This window comes from Amblyomma mixtum, chromosome 2, assembly GCF_055824585.1.
Source record: "Amblyomma mixtum isolate Tamu chromosome 2, ASM5582458v1, whole genome shotgun sequence".
NCBI classification, from domain to species: Eukaryota; Metazoa; Arthropoda; class Arachnida; order Ixodida; family Ixodidae; genus Amblyomma; species Amblyomma mixtum.
This window is the reverse complement of record NC_143013.1, coordinates 191,282,959-191,300,791: the sequence shown is the minus strand read 5'-3', so window position 1 is coordinate 191,300,791 and position 17,833 is coordinate 191,282,959. Positions and strand designations below refer to the sequence as shown.

The 17,833-nt window shown below is 43.3% G+C and overlaps 1 protein-coding gene across 1 annotated transcript in view; it reads right to left on the bottom strand.

Annotated features, from left to right (window-relative positions):
* Positions 1-982: 982 nt before the first annotated feature.
* Positions 983-17,833, bottom strand: part of LOC149361905 (uncharacterized) — a 31,888-nt gene continuing 15,037 nt past the window's right edge. The window contains exons 2-5 of the mRNA XM_089569620.1: positions 16,257-16,432; positions 8,417-8,493; positions 4,911-4,997; positions 983-1,207 (exon numbers count right to left, since the gene is read on the bottom strand). Of these exons, the coding sequence (XP_089425746.1) occupies positions 1,182-1,207; positions 4,911-4,997; positions 8,417-8,493; positions 16,257-16,432 (366 nt within the window). The 3' untranslated portion in view covers positions 983-1,181. The remainder of the gene's footprint in view (positions 1,208-4,910; positions 4,998-8,416; positions 8,494-16,256; positions 16,433-17,833) is intronic.

Genomic DNA, 17,833 nt, shown 5'->3' with positions numbered 1-17,833 from the left:
CCCCATAAACCAAACCAAACCAAATAATGCGGCACTGCTTTGTTCATATCTGCATTCGTACGTGTGAATGTGGGAGTAATTCAGTTCCCATTGTCTGTTCTGCCTCAGAAATCAGTACCTTCTCATCGCTGACAGACCTCACGGCGAATGATTGGAAAGCGATGGTATGGACCTCACGCATGTTTTTTTTTGCGTTTTAGCGCTATAGTGTTGAAGGCCCCGTTACCGAGAAAATCCGACGTCGGCACTGTCGGCGTGGTCACTCTGTAAACTAAAAAACACGAACATGACTCTGGCAGGTAGTGCCAAGAGCAACCTAGCACGCAGATGGGCCACCTTGGTCACGTGGCCTTGCGACGTCATGAAAACTCGGCCACCGGATTGTGATCAAAATCCCCACCTTGCAGGTTACAAAAAAATTCATGACTGCTCGCTCTTGCCGCACAAGGCCCACCGCTGGAAGCCCATACCATCGCTGGGCAGTAACGCATCGCTTATTCGCTGTACGACGGCACCAGGAGGGGTATGAGGTCTCCCAGCGATTTATGGATGTATAGTAGAGAATTATCTTCTGCATACATAGCAATTAACCCTTTACACTATCGCATCACACCTTTAAGGGGGATCTTGAGTGTCTGCTTCAATTTTGTTGCATGAGGTGCGTCCAAGCTACGAAAAGCGAGCCTGAGGGCGAATGTTACGGCGGCTATGGCCGTACACCACGCAAGGCTTTTAGTGCCTCCCTAAAAGTTGTAGAATTCTCGTATTGTTTCCGGCACACGAATCTTTATTATTGTTCTGCAAAAATCTACCACTCTTCTAATCTACATCGCAAATTGATCTAACGCTGACTGCTGCAGCCGAGGCCGTCAAGCATCGGATACCTCAATTGCCGTTAGGATGCCTGTAGTTGAAGTGTGTAGTCACTTAAAGCAGCATAAAATACCAGAAGAGTTAGAGTAAAACACTGGAAACAACGAGGCTTAGATCTGAATCTGTTTATTTCATGAACTGAACACAACTCGTTCGAATTGTCTTTTTTGAAAGACTTCAAAGCATCTTGTGTACGGCCTCTCAAGATCAGCTAGCAGCTGTCCTTGTCGTAAAGAGTGTACTTTTCTTCTCCGCATTTTTCATCATACTGTGTAACACATTCCTCTGGCACAGAGTCCTCGTATTTCTCATTTAACCGCAGCAGTCAGGCAGTCTAAAGAAGGAAGGGTAGGAGAAAAACGAAAAGAATTAGAAAAAGACTTCTTTTTGAAGCTACTTACCTCAAATATTTGGCGTAAGACCTTTTCGGAGAAAAGCTCTACATTTAATTGGAACATTTTTTCTAGCGCTCACGAAGTTGAGACTGGGCGAACGGATAATGATTGATAGCTTAATCTTATAATACCAACAAAGGAAAGAAGGAAGGAGGAATTCCCAACGCTTGCCAAGGTTCGGCAAGAGGACTTGTCTTACATCATTGGCGGGGTTTATATTGGGCATCCACTCCGAGGAGGAGAGTCCAGTGTGTGTGTAAAGGGGGGGGGGGTAGAGTATGATGTTAGGGTGAGGAGCGTAAACTTGTAAATATTGCGGAGGGACGATACTTGTTAAATAGGGTTGACCGGTTGACCAAGAAAACTAAGGTAAAGAAAATATCTGCCTCTCCCATAACCGAGAGTAGAGTAAGCATGAAACGTTTACGGGCATAACACATTGGTTGTAGATGGCACTAGTCAAAATCTTGAAATGGGTCTAGTCTTCAACACACTACACCACACATACTATGCACTGGTCCATGTGGACGCAATCGTTTCCTGTGAGTGTCTGGGGAATCACTTCCGCCCTGCCTCGTCAGCTGTATCCGGTTTCTGTCAGGCTCCATTGGTCGGCTTAAGCAGCTGTGACAGTGGCAACATTGAAATGCAGGACGAGGCACAAGCGTACGCGGACACGACGAGACGCGGGCCTGACCAGAATGTATGTGCAGCGCGTTCGAATACTCCGCGAGCGTGTATACATCTGCCGGCCAAAGGGGGAAACGTCATGACCTGAAGACCCAGCGGCCGGTCTTTTACATGCGTGAGTGTGGGACCGCGGCGCCATACTTGGGGACGGCGCGGGAGCAGTTTTTCCGCCCAAAGCCCTTCTCGCCCTGGAGCTACCCACTTGCTCTAAGCGGCCCTCTCTCTTAGAGAGTCTCGTTAAATTTCGTACGGTGCCCGGATGCTCTCGTTTCAGCTCCCGGATGAGTGGAATTCAGTCCCCGGATGTTGGCTCTCGGTCTCGGCGTGACGTCACCACACTGCCGACAACGGGAGCTAAAAGCATTTCATGCATAAAATTCTTCAGCTGAGGAGTACGGAATCTGGTTGTGTGGAGTGTAGAAAGAAGCGAACGTGGGCTCGAAAGGCTGTGTTTCCAGCTGCGAAAGGTGGCTTGGTATGACTGGCAGGGTTGACCAGGAATAACTAGGATAAAGAGCTGAGCACCATGGCAGAACGAAATACAGGGGGGGGGGGGGAATAGAACAAAGAAACTGAAAGGAAAAAGGAGAAAAAGAACCAGAGAAAATAGTGGATGGGTGCTCAGAAAGAGCGAAAGGAAAGGGGAAAACGATTGCGGAAGCCAAGGGTCCTAAATTGCAGCACTAGGTGCCGGGCAGAACGTAAAAATAGACCGATAATTGATGTTTTCACGTTTTTCTCTTTTTTTCTTCATATATCGTTCTACAAGAAATATTCCTGCGGTGCGCAAAATTTTCACAGCGTACCAAAACACGTTCGAAAAACTGGCATTTATACGTGGTTTCCCTAGCTTGTATCTTCTTTAAAATGGCTTCTAAAAAAAAGCGCATTTTTTGACTCTCGAAGCAATTAAATACCTGTGAAAGGGCAAGCTCATAACAAATATCGTTGTTTCTCGCCAAACGCACATGTTAAATCATTGCAAGAGCCCAGCACACGCAAATTCTGGCATTTTATAGGTGACAAAAGGTACTGCATTGAACCTTAGTTGAACTCTTATGTAGCAGTTCCCAAAGTTATCATTCTTTTACAAGACCGTATTCTTCGAAATTATTTGTACAAACGAACCTGCTTGTAACTCAAAACATTGCCAGTCAAAATTTACGTACTGTAGATGTTAGTGTAATTGATTGGACTGGCAAACTGTTTAAAAATTTAGACTTTTTTCTCTGGGGGCGCATGCGGTTAATGTAAAATTCTGCACGGAAACTGCAACCTATTTGACAGGTATGGTGTCAAAGACATTTTGCAATCACTTCAATCTTGTAAACTCCCGAATGCCTCGAAGGTGGGGATGATGGGTCCTGCTATCAAATCAGGTAATATTCATTCCCCCAATAAGTGCAGACCTGTGCCCATCCAATTATTCTTCTTAAAAAAACTTATTGATTATCTGACTCTTCTAGGCTATGTTGAAGTTTTTTCGGCTGCAAAATAAGAATTCTCAGGTATGCAAATTCCGTCCATGCCGAAAAGGACTGCTTGCTCCTGTTTTGAAGATAATGGACCATTCGCAAAGTCCAAAGTGAACTTCTCTGTATACCGCGAACCCCTTCATTAAGGCGGTGAAACCGGAATTGTTGGCAGCAACTGGGTATAAACAGGGTGCGTGCTAAAGGAATCTACTATGAGGTTAATTTCACAGCTCTTTCCTGCATGTTTCTGCCATTTTTTGCTGTCGCGATAAAGAGATTAAGCTCCCAAGCTATTGCTTTGCAGGTCCCACTCATCCTCCCCGTTGCAATAACAGAAGAAAGGGAAAGACAGCTGTGGCAAAGTACTGCTCGTCAGTATACACAACATGAGGCATGGAGTAGATGTCTTTAGTGCTGCAGCCAAGTTCTGTCCCTAGGACAGGCCCTGTCGCCGTTCTAAAGGGCGTTTTTCTATGTAGGGAGGCTTACTTACAGAATTTTTCAAAGGGTCTGTGGCGGCGTTTTCTAGCTTCTGGTATCCCCGCCATAACAAATGATGTTCACGCATGCGAAATAAGACGGTGGTAGCGATAGCAGTACTTTGTTCTGTAATGTTTATACCTTGTAGAGGCTCGGTCCTTGGTGATAAGGGCCTCTTTTTGATTAGAACGCGGTACCTTACCTGTAAAAGTGAACTTCTATTTCTCCTCAGTGTCACATAATCTCCATATAATGTAAACTCTTAGACTACTTCATTTACTCTCATATTCTACCTTTCCTTGAAACCAATGCTTTCTTCATTGAATATCATTGCGATTTTAGCAAGCATAACTCTTGCCATAGAAACGCTTCCATATTCTAAGCACTCTTTTCTGGAGTAGGCTTTGATTAGTGCCGACTGTATCTCGATAGAGTTCAAGACACTTGACAATGCTCGTCAGAGGCTTCTACTTCTTAAACTGAGCATACTAGACACCAACCATAGTATTTTAAGATGGATTAAATGTCTTTGTTCAGCTTTGAGTATGACGGCCTTACATGCTTATGAGCCTCTAAACCCAATTCAATGTTCTTGCGTGATGAATACACTTTTCCATCCTCTCCTGCTACATCCGGCATTTTGCTGTCTTAGGTTTTGAGAACTCTATTAATCTACATCAGTGACCCCGCAAATATTTTTAAAAGCTGCACCTACCTATACTTCAGATTTTCTATTCGTAAAGCATGCAGTGACTGAAGCCGCATCTAGTGGTTCCTTTACAGTCGCCAGATATATCCAAACCCACAATGCATGGCCACTTCTTAAGGCCCTCTTGTTTTTTCTTGATACCCTTATTGCTTGCCTCCACTCCTCTCCATAATGCTTCAGCGAATGAACAAAAATGAAATAAGGTATTTTTTTCTGTACGATTGATTCTATATGAAATGTGCTAAAGATTTATTAGGGCGCCCCAAAGAAAATTTCTGTTTCACTTACGGTTAGTGCCGGAAATTTCAAACAATCCGATATAGCAAGACTTGCCGTCAAAATAAAGCATCTGGCCCACATTCTGATCTCCTGGGTCTGAAAGGACAGGAGACACGCAGGCAGGCTACAATTCAAATAAAACTTTACACACATACTTCACCACACATCACATTTGGACATTCAAGGCAAAAGACTATAGTCTTCGTTTTCTTATGCGTTTCTTGAATAAATAAGCAGTTTATGACATTTCTTAATCGTGATGGTTGCCTCGGCGCTACCAGAGGCGCTACCGGTATTAAAGCTGCGGTCACGCAGTCTAAAATACCTGCTGCACTTCAGCACACGCCGTACATCTGCTCCGTGTGCCCACATTTTGCGGCTTGACGTGTATAGCCATCACGTTTGCGCCTGCAAGTCGGACGTCTTCATGTACCTCATCTACGGTTAATTCCAAGGCCGCGATATAAAAGGTACGGTGTTTTCTTTTTAAAAACAGAGAAATCAAATTCACATTTCGATTTTTTTTCCTAGTAAACATCGTGTAAGGCATTGCTAATCCAGGAGGGCGATGTAAACTTTTAAACTTTCGCGCCTAAACCTCCACCCACTAGTATACGATTGGATCCGGAATTTTTTGACTAACCGTCAGCAGTTTGTATGGGCTAACAATAATGCATCTTCCATCTCCCCTGTTACCTCCGGCGTACCTCAAGGCACGGTTTTAGGACCTCTACTATTTTTAATTTACATCAACGATCTCCCAAGTAATCTATCTTCCACCGTTCGTTTGTTCGCCGACGACTGCGTCATCTACCGGAGCATCACTTGTAACAGAGACACTTACCATCTGCAGTACGACATAGGACTTGTGGAAGAGTGGTGCGCAAACTGGCTGATGTCTTTAAACGTTAATAAAACAACGCTAGTATCATTTCATCGTCGTCAATCGTATCCTACTCCCAATTACACCCTTCGCGGTTCCATGATAACACACGCATCTTCATATAAATATTTAGGTATTAGCTTTACACAGGATTTCTCTTGGACCACCCACATAATGAACATAACCAACGAAGCTAACCGTGTTCTTGGTTATCTAAAGCGTAACTTGCGTTTGGCACCTGCTTCCGTAAAACTGTCCGCCTGTTTAACTCTTGTCCGTCCTAAACTTGAATATTCATGCTCAATCTGGGACCCCCAACAAATTAACCAAGCCAAAACCCTTGAGTGCGTCCAGAGCCGCGCGATAAGATTCGTATATTCTGATTACTCATATCATACGAGCGTAACAGCATTGAAAACAAAAGCTAACCTCCCCAGCCTTGAATCCCGTCGAAAAATAGCCAGACTTTGCCTTTTCCACAAGTTTTATCATTCGCATTTCAGCCAATCTGTTATCACCCCTGCATACCGCCTTTCACTTCGCATCAGTCATCCGAAAGCTGTTCATACACCTCGAGCATCTACTTCTGCGCACCTAAAATCATTCTTCGCCCAGACCGCAAGAGACTGGAACGACCTCCCCGCTGAAGCTTTCATCCATCCTGTCCTGGAATACTTCAAATCATTCATCACTGATTTTTTTCTTCAATGATATGTATGCCCACCCCTCATGTAATGCCCCTAGTGGGCCTTTGAGGTACTAATAAATAAATAAATAAATAAATAAATAAATATCATTCACCAAAGCGTCTTAGATGGACGAAAAGCACGGCACTTCAGAGCTAAATTTTTGTTTTGATTCAATCGAGCTGGAGTCTCGGGAACACTTCACAGAAGAGCAAATACTGCAATGAACTTGTTCACACTGGTCCGGAAAACTGTCACTTATAGACACTTCGTCACTGCTATGATTCCCACAAAAAGTGCGTGCGCTGGAAAGCTTCAGTGGTAGCCAAATAAAAGGACATAGCCGGAGGACGGTCGCTGTGTCGTCGCTGTTATCATGCAACTCTTTGCCTCGTGGTACAATTCGCACCTCTTCCAATGCCGTACTACGAGCTAGAATGGAAGGTGACCTCCTCGAGGAGGCTCCGCAGTGGCTCAGAGGTTATGGTGCTCGGCTACTGACCCGAAAGACGAGGGTTCGATCCCAAACGCGGCGGTCGCATTCGATGCAGGCTAAATGAAGGAGGCCTGTGAACTGTGCGATGTCAGTGAACGTTAAAAAGCCCCTGAAGGCCGAAACTTTCCTTAGTTCCCCACTATAACGTCCATCATAGCCTGAGTCGATACCGGATATATTCCCATAAAAGAATGTAACCGGCCGTCATCGCCCATAGCCAGTTACATAAACGAAAAAAAAGCTTGGTGATGCATTAGAATGGTACCATTCACTTCTCGTACCTGAAATAGTTTTAGAAAGTTTGATATTCTTCCAATATTTACCTTATAATGTTACAAGCATCCGTTTTGTTGCAAATCTTACTTAAAACACCCCGAGAATCCTTTTTTTGTTTGCACACCGCACGGAAAACACCAGCTTCCAAGACAGAAAGCATAAGTTTGGTTTACCTAACATCAAAAGCTTACTAAACGAATCATTCATCATGTTTTTAATATACCTGTAAATCAAAATGCATTATTCAGGATTAATGTCGGGAAAACTTTTGTCTGAGATTTCCGTATGACGCTTTCTGTTAATTGCTTGTGGTCTTATTTTATTTTATAGTTGAAAATTACTTGAACTGTTTTCCTAATGATTGTTTCTGAACTTCACCTCTATTCGCACATTATTTTTCTTTAATATCATGATATGGATATGTGGAGTGTTTATTTCTCATTTAATTACATTTTAACGAGTTATTATTGTAATTTTCTTTTTTTATTTATTACGTAGTTGTTAAAGAAACGCATAACTTAGTTTCTAATTTTATTAAATGCTTTGTAACCATTGTAATTGTATGTAATGCTCTGCAACCGCCGTGTTCCTCCTCTGCTTTCAGGGATCTCAACGAGCTGGGATCATTTCTTCTCACTACAGCCTTTGGTACCGGCTCCTCTTTTATGCGAAGCATATTACTAGAGCTACACTACAGCCCGTCGAGCGCGGCGGTGGAGCTACCATTGACCTTTAGCGTGACCACGTGACACCACGTGACAACATGACGTCACAGCAGAGGAGAGATGGGCTGCCGGCTCGCGCGGTCGGCCGCGGCGGTGGAGGCTCCACATCAGAGGCGCTGCAGCTGACCACGTGACGCTACAGCAGCGGTATAAAGCTGAGCTTGCCTCGCTCTCCGGGCACTTACGAGGCGGCCAATTGTTGGGATGCCGCCTAGAAGCAGGGCTGATTTGAATGAGAAGCGAAAGCTTCAGCGTGCCACAGAGACCGATGAAGAGCGGGATGAACGTCAACCAAGGAAAGCCATGTATTACCAAGCCTAGCCATCAATATGCTTCGCATCTGACTAGGCTTAACCTTAGCTAAGCCTCAGCCATTTTTGTAAAAAAGGAAATAAACTTTCAGTTTAGTTCCACCTCTGTGGCCAGTACCCATTCCCTCAGTGGCTTACCATCGCAGCGGCCGAACGAGAAGTAGCCTGTATCCGTTGCTGTCAGATTGAGGCAGTAAGGTATGCTTATCTCCATCCTAAAAAAAAGTATAAAGAAGACACAAACTCCACTGAGCTTTTCTACGAGTCAAACAATACAAGTGGCGGCTAGCCCCAACCTTCGCATGGCAGACAACTTGTGGATGTGTTTGCAAGTGACTGCATGCTATTCCCAAGCAATCAACTCTGCTAAACAAATTCCTCTTGTTTACAACAGTGTCTGCATGCAGGACATTTCGCACGTCTTCTGCTATTGTTTGTTCGTCACCGTATCTTGTATCCTGCTGCGGCCTTCAGATGAAAAAAATTACACCGGAAGTTGCCTACCCCCGAATGCGCCGGCGGATGCTGATGAGAGTCTTTCATCATTACTACCCGCCCAACTGTTTCAACTGCTGGACCGAGATACCTCCTGTACTCGTCCAATAGCCCTCCCTTGTGCCAGTTCCGGCCTCCTTATCGCGGCAAACTGCCTAATCTCCTCTCCCTAACGACTCTCTGGCGCTCCTGGTACACTTACCCTCTCCTCGTATCAATTTTATTACGTTATGAAACTATCGATTATCATGCCTTCGCAATATATGCCCTGCCAATTCCCGGGTCTCCTTTAAATTTACTAATACAATGATAATTTGTGAAACTATCGATTATCATGCCTTCGCAAGATATGCCCTGCCAATTCTCGGGTCGTCTTGAAATCTATTAAGACATTATTAACTTACTTTTGTTGCGCGACCAATTCTGCTCACCTCCTATCCCTTACAATTAGTCCTAACATTTTTCTTTAGACAGCACTCTGCGCTGTCTTCAATTATGTTCAGCCATATTCGTTAGCCTCTGCGTTTCTGCCACAGAGATCACCAGGGGGAAGGTACAGTCATTACATACTTTCCTTTAGACAGATACTGCGTAAAATATCAATAATCACCTGAGAGCGCCTGCCAACTGTACTCCACCCCATTCCTAATCTACTTATTTCACTTTGGTGGTCCTGATCTAGGGTGACTACCTGCCGTAAACACATCTATTCTGTGTCCACTTCTAATGGTTCACTGTCCATCGTGCCCTTCTTCACATATTCATATAATATGGTTAACTTACACAGTGAGTAGGAAAACAAATATCTCGGTTTCCTGCTAATGCTCGACATGTCGTGGACAAATTGATGTCATCTGTAATAAGGCCCTCAAAAAGACTAGGATGTTTACACCGCACCTTACGCGCTGCTCCTCAAGAAACTAAGCTTTTAAGGTATAAAACACTCATTCTCCCCATCCTCAAATACGCCTGTGTTATTTGGGATACATATAAGAAGTGCTACATTAACAAATGAGAATCTGTGCAGAAGGCCGTGAGATTTATTTGCAGGTGATTCGAGACGGATTTTTCGCCGTCTACTTTTCTTACCCAACTAGGCCTCACTTCTCTCGACGCACGTCGTCGTCGTGAATGCCTCAAATCCATGTAGACTTTAGTCAATTCACCTCACTTTTCTTCGTTAGACAATCATCTGACATCTTCCGAGCCTTTATCTACAAGGAGTCACTATGTGCAGAACGTTTTGCCCTCTTATGCCTGCACATATCTTTGAGTATAGCTTTTTCCCTTATGCCGTTCAAGTTTGCAATTCCTTAGCAGGCAAAATTCGTTCCTTATAATTAAAATTCTTGCGAGCATGTTCCCAACTTGTTTTCTTACTTTATATCTTTGTATTGTGCCCCACTCCTGGAATAGCCTTGCCAAGGCTATTCCTGAAGAAGATCGGTCTTCCGATCGAAACGTCGAGTCGAATCAATATGTGTCCTTTAACGTAGCGTACACTTCGCTAATATATATATATATATATATGGTTTGGTTTATGGGGTTTAACGTCCCAAAAGGCTAAGGCTATGAGAGACGCCGTAGTGGAGGAGGGCTCCTGAAGTTTTGACCACCTGGGGTTCTTTAACGTGCACTGACATCGCACAGTACAGGGGCCTCTAGAATTTCTCCTCCAAAGAAATTCTAGCCGCCGCGGCCGGGATCGAACCGCGTCTTTTGGGTCAGCAGCCGAGCACCATAACCGCTGAGCCACCGCGGCGGCATATATATATATATATATATATATATATATATATATATATATATATATATATATATATATATATATATATATATATATATATATATAGTAAGAACGTAGACCAACGTTTGAAATGCTTGAAACAATTTATTGACGATTCGACCCTGGAACGGCCTTCGTCAGAATGTCTGATTTCAAAGGGATGGTACAATATATGTAGGTATGAACAACGCACACGATAATGGACCCAAAAAAATCGATAAAAGCATCAGGCACATGGCTAGAAAACGTTAAATGAATCACAATGCACGACAGCTACTTTGCAAAATTTAGTATATCTTCTGTGTTAGCTACATATCAGGAACATCATTATGTACTTCGCTTATAATCAGTCCTAAGATGAAAAGTCACCATCTTGAACAGCGAGAATGAAGAAGCAACAAGTTACACGAGATCAACGGAACACATGGAGGCGATGAAAAGCATAAGCAGTAGAAAGAATATCTCTTACTAAATCCAGAAAAGAAGCTGATGGCAAACACAGTACACTGACCCAAAACCGAAATATTTGGGTATGGAACTCAATTTTCCTGTCCTTTCATTTAAACCTGAAGACACTGTATTGAACTTATAGATAAGGTAAGACTCCCTAATTTCCCGGTCATGATTAGTTCTAAATCCCGATTCCAGAATGGCAGCAGAAGTCTGATCAAATGAGTGGCCGGTGAGTTGGACATGCCTTGATAGCGGTAAGTTTGGTAGGGCTTGAACGTGGGCTCTGTGCTTGTTGAAGCGTAATCTAAAGGGGTTTCAGTCTAACCTATATATTGCAGATTACATACGGTACACTGCAGCAGGTAGATGAGTATGAGTATGAATTTATTTCAAACAAGCATGTTTACATACATGTTTGGGGTGTATGGGAGTAAAAGCCGCTCAAGAGCAGCTTGACAAAGCTCCCATTACCCTTCTATACTCGGCAGTGCAGGGCAGAAAACACAGATTACACTAAAAAGATAACATAACAAAAATCAGCCAGAAGCAGTGCAATACAACCAAAATTGTGCAAATACAATGCTAGACATTATTATATGTTCACTTTATAATGGTACTCATGCAACAGATATACAGGTGCATTAGAAAAAAAGTTCTTTTAACCTTTTAAAAGAAAAAGAATAGCTGCTAATATTTTGTTGTGTAACTTTAAATTTATTTAATGTGTATGGCAAAGCATAGTAAAGTGTTTCAAAGCCATAGTTTGTGCGCGGATTCGGAACGTGCCAGTGTTCGTGGCATCGTGTTGTGTAATTTGAGGGATTTTCAATTAAGTTAGCGATGTCTCTAAATAACATATTGTTTTGTTTAACCTGAACTTTATAGGACCTAAGAATGCGAAATTCGTACATTTTTCCGATCTCCATGATGTGGTATGTTGAGAAATAGGAGCTAACGTGTGACATATAAGATACATTCACTATGGCTCTCATCGCAGCCTTCTGGAATTTCAGAAGTTTATTTTTACATGTAGACGTTGTGGTTCCCCACACCAAATTACAGTAGTTAATTTGAGACCCGAATAAAGCATGATATATTGCGATCTTTGTTTTAGTTGGTAATGTGCGCTGAAATTTTCTTAATACTCCTACAACACGAGCTAGCTTAGTGGTTATCAGGTCCACGTGATTGTTCCATAGCATGAATTCGTTGAAATAAACGCCGAGTGTTTTTACAGCACTCACTATTGCTATTGTGATATTACCAAGTGTCAAGGTGAGGTCAGTCGCAAGATACACATTTTTAGCTCTGAATATGACGGCTTTAGATTTTTCTGTGTTGATGAGCAACGCATTTCTTCTGGACCATGCATGCAGTTTCGCCAGTACATCGTTTCCTCTACGTATTAAATATTCTAAATTTGTTCCTGCAATAAATATGCTTGTGTCATCGGCAAAAATGATGTAATCGACTTCATTGTCTATTTGTGCCAAGTCATTTGTGTAGATGTTGAACAGCAGGGGCCCCAATATGCTTCCCTGAGGGACACCATGACTAAATGATTTAAATTGAGAGTGATAGTTACCCAAGTGAACAGATTGAGTGCGGTCAGTCAAGTAGCTGGAAAATAGATTAAGCGGCACGCCACGAACGCCATATATAGAGAGTTTCTGTATCAGAGTTAAGTGCTGCATCCTATCGAAGGCTTTTGAATAGTCTACGAATACACCGAGGGTCAGTAGCTTGTGTTCTATGTTATTTAAAATTAATTCTTTTTGTTTAAGTAGCGCTATTTCAGTGGATAAATTCTCTCTAAAGCCGAACTGCTTAGTTGATAGAATATTATGCTTCTGAAAAAAACTGTTGAGGCGGATGAAAAGTATCTTCTCTAGCCCTTTGGAGAAGGCCGGAAGTATTGACACTGGTCTGTAATTACTGAGCACATTTTTAGGACCACTTTTATGTATGACAATTACTTTGGCTTTCTTCATCGCTGACGGAAAGACTCCTGAATTTAGTGATAAGTTAAACATATAAGTTAGGATCGGGGATATGGCATCAAGTACATACAAGACAGGTTGTAGTTTTAAGCCATATATGTCTTCACTTTTGCTCTTTTTCATGTTGTTGAATATTGATAACACTTCTTCATTGCTTGTAGGCAACAGGGCAATAGAGTCGCGTACATAATTATTTATGTACTGAAGCGCACTAGGGTCATATTCACTCTCAACTAATGTAGTAAAATACTCATTGAATTTGTTTGCTAACTCAGCGCCACTACATTGAATTCTATCAATTTCAAGAGTTTCGGGTGTTTTATTCCGAGTTCTGTTAAGTAGACGATTAAGCTTTGTCCACACTTGACTTTGATCAGTTGTAGCATTGAACATGGAGATGTGGTAACTATCCTTTGCCTTCCTCAAAGCCGCAGTCACTTTGTTGCGCTGTGCCTTGAAAATTGAAAAATCGCCAGTATCCCGACTTTGCAAAAACCGTTGAAATAATTTATTTTTTTGGAGATCATATGAAGGATGGTCGACGTCATCCAGGGCTTACGAGCTTTTTTGGGGGGTTTTACTGAATTATAGGGAATCTTATCACGATATATGGCGATGAATATCTCTAAAAAGGAGTCAAGCGCCTCCTCTACGTCTGTTTGTTGGAATACTCGATTCCAGTTTGTATTCATGATGGCAGTCCTAAATGAGTCAAGTGTCTCGGCAACATTTGCAGTATCATTTGCAGTATCGCAGATGAAATCACCGCGAATGCTTAAACGAAAGAGTTAACCGGTGCTATTGACGCTATGAGATGTGGTCATGTGCAGACATACTTTACAGCGACTCTTGTTACATGGATGGCAGCCTACGGGTTCGGGGGAATTGGTCTTTGGGGATGTTAGTATATCGCGTAGGTTTTTTGACCTTCTGTAAACTACTTTGGGTGGCTCTAAAAATATGTTCTTCAGGCGATCACTTTGCATAACAATGTTATAGTGCTTATTTAGGATTGTCGAAATTTTTGGAGCAGATGCAGAATGGGTCAAGACAAGGTTGGTATGAAAGTGCTGAACTGTTGGCTTATCTTTAGCAAGTAGACTCGTTCGGAGTAGTGTATCAGCTCGCTTTATGGCGTCATCTATTAGTTGTGGTGGGTAATTCTGCTCAGTCAGCGAGTTACGAACTGTAGCGTAGTTGCGTTCAAACTCAGATTGTTCCGAGCAGATGCGTTTGAAGAGGACCACTTGACTGTAGGGGGTGCTGGTTTTAACGTTCTTGACATAGCTACTATCAAAGTGCAGATACTGTTGGCGGTCAGTAGGTTTACGGTACACTGTTGTAGTTAAGCGGTCTTCGTGAAGTGAGACTGTGACGTCAAGAAAATTTATTATAGATCTATAATACGTATGGGAAAATGATATCGAAGGATGAACGCTGTTGAAATCGGCAATAAATGATAGGAGTTCGGCTTCGCCATGGGGCCAAATGAAAAAAATGTCGTCGGTGTAACGCCTATAGCAAAATGGTACTAAAGACCGGCTTTCCAAAAATTTGTTTTCAAGCATCCCCATAAATATATTTGCATAATTTGGGCCTATACGCGTGGGTACGCGTGGGTACGCGATACTGCAAATGTCATGTACCTGCTGCAGTGTGCCGTATGTAATCTGCAATATGTAGGTCAGACTGAAACCCCCTTTAGATTACGCTTCAATAACCACAGAGCCCACGTTCAAGCCCTACCAAACTTACCGCTATCAAGGCATGTCCAACTCACCTGCCATTCATTTGATCAGATTTCTGCTACCATTCTGGAATCGGGATTTAGAACTAATCATGACCGGGAAATTAGGTCTTACCTTATCTATAAGTTCAATACAGTGTCTTCGGGTTTAAATGAAAGCACAGGAAAATTAAGTTCCATAACCTCTTAATGCCCGAATATTTCGCTTTTGGGTCAGTGTACTGTGTTTGCCATCAGTTGCTTTTCTGGATTTAGTAATAGATATTCTTTCTACTGATTATGCTTTTCATCTCCTCCATGTGTTACGTTGATCACGTGTAACTTGTTGCTTCTTCATTCTCGCTGTTCAAGATGGTGACTTTTCATCTTAGGACTGATTATAAGCGAAGTACATAATGATGTTCCTGATATGTAGCTAATACAGAAGATAGACTAAATTTCGCAAAGTAGCTGTTGTGCATTGTGATTCATTTATCGTCTTGTGATTGACACTGTAATTCATTCATCGTTTTCTAGCCATGTGCCTGATGCTTTTATCGATTTTTTAGATCCATTATCCTGTGCGTTGTTCATACCTACATTTATTGTACCATGCCTTTAAAATCAGACATTCTGACGAAGGCCGTTCCACGGTCGAAACGTCAATAAATTCTTTCAAGCGTTTCAAACGTTCTTACTACTACATACCGTGCCGAGATTTCTGCTCTTTTTGCTGGATTGTATATATAAATATAGTGCCGGAAAGCACTTTGTGTGTTTGTGTGCATTCATTCCCACCTGCTCACGGAGATGCAGATTTTTTGAGAGTGGACTCGGCCATCGTCGGCGGGGAAGACCTGTCGGTTACTGTTCCGTTTCTGCAGGGCTTCTGGCCCGCATGGTAGGCTGCGTCATTGCCGCACGCTAACTGTTCTTTGACTTCTTATCCTCTTAGATCCCCTTCCTCCTTCAACTTTATCTCTCTCACCCGTTCTCCCAGTGCAGAATTACAAAACAATTGCTTGTCCTGATAAACATTCCGTTCTTTCTTTCTCCTCTATCTCCCGGCTAACTACAAAAGAACCCCTCTTGCTAGTTTAGCAAAATAAGGAATTATGAATAGCTGGGCGAGTCGGTAATGGCCGTTAATTGTGGGTGGTTCTAGCAGAAGTAGTAGCTGGGAGTAAGAGTTCACTGCAGAGCTTGTCTGCGTTTTCTTCTAATTTAGTATTTTGCATGTATCGCGCCATGCCACCCGCCAAATAAGGATTCGGTAGTTCAGGAATACCTGAAAAATGTACCCATTTTGCTGATACTTTTGTTCACCCTTTCCGCTTCGGCTTTTTCAAGTACATGGTTATATAAGTATATTTTTATATCTCCAGTCTGATAAAACTGATGTCTGACTATTTAATAATGTTATGCTTCTATTTTTTCATTTCTGACAGTCCCAACCACGTTTCCGAGAATTTGAGTGCCGTGAAATAACGAGCATAGTCAGCTGAATCTCTTGCGTACCCGGATGTGTTCATGTTCGGGAAGTGGTAAACGAAAACTACAAAGCGTTCTTCAGGGCGGTACACTGGTCGAGTTCCGTACAAGCACTTCCAGCTGGAATCGTTGGCCGTGTCGAAGAGGGCAACGGTGTTCTTCATGACTCTCCCCACTTCAAGCAGTTCAATGGTCTGGGCATTCTGAAAAACAAAAAAAAAAACTCAAGCGCTTTAACATTCACAACACGCCGTACAAACTACGGTTAAACCTCACATCTTTCGTCGTGAACAAGCTTTGTCGTGCGCATGCTTTCTCTTTTATGGACGCGGCAACGGGGTTAACTGGTGACGTGAAGCTGCCGGAAAAATAACGGTGAAAAAGGAACGGGGATAACGGTACTAACTGTACGCGAAGATTAGTCTGCAGTACGTCTCGTGCATGGATGTGCCCGTAGGACTGTAGAGTTCGGCACCGCAACCCAAGCAATAGTACGTCTTTTAAACATCCAAACCACATTCACTGAAAGATATAACACATGAAAAATGAAAAATATAGCACGAAAGCAAAACACGCCTTCAGATAAAGCGACCACATAAAGAGGCGCGCATTTTTTAGCAGGAGGATTTGAGGAATTGTGCAAGCAACTCTGTCACAAGCGCCATGAACTCGCTCATTGTCTATTTCGCTACAGCACTAATTTAACATCGACCGTTACTTGCCTTGCCCAAACTAATAAAAAAAGCTAATCCCTACAACTTCAATTTGAAAAGATATGTTCGAGAGTGCGTTCGACATCTGGCGACACATGCGGGACAAGCAATCAACCGCCAGACGCCAGCAGCCCGCGACAATACTCCATCTCGACACTTTCCTTTAGCACTGTGGAAGATGCAGACCTTCTGAACACATCGAGAGGGCACGCAGATCTCACAGATGGTCCTCCGTGCCTCATCGTATACTCGCAGCGTTTGCAGAAACACTGCGAGCAGACGCTTCTCTGTAAACGACGCGCATCAGAAGAAATTGTTCCACTGTAAAAAGAGATTAATTACTATGCGCAGAACGCATCAGAAGTCATGATGAGAAAAAAATGGCAGTGGCGTAGCTCAGCTATGCCAGGATATACGTAGCGAGATGTAGGAGTATCCCTGGTTACGTCTACTTGTTTTGCTTATCGTCATGGCTACGTGTTAGACATTAAAGACGAGACATGTGGTGAAGGCGGCACGTGATGAAGGCGGCAACTTCTCGCGTGACGAAGCGCTCAGCGACGCTTGCCAGTTGGCGACGCTGGCTAATTGGCATAGCGTCGGCCTCGCTCCCCTTGGCCGCCATGACAGTGTGTTTTTTCCACCGCCGCAATCACCATCATCTATAAACCACGATCCTGCTCCTCCCCTTCCCGCGCATACTCAGTAGAGCACGGCGCGCCAGCTGCGAGTCGTGCATGCGTAGTCTCCCTCTCGGTCGGAGGCGGTGGGCATAGGCGCACGGCAGCTGTGACGTCACTCGGCGGTTCCTCTCGGTCAGAGGCGAGCGGCGCGGCGCACCAGCTGCGCGGCTGTGACATCGCTCGGCTCCTCGCGCATGCGCACAAGTGG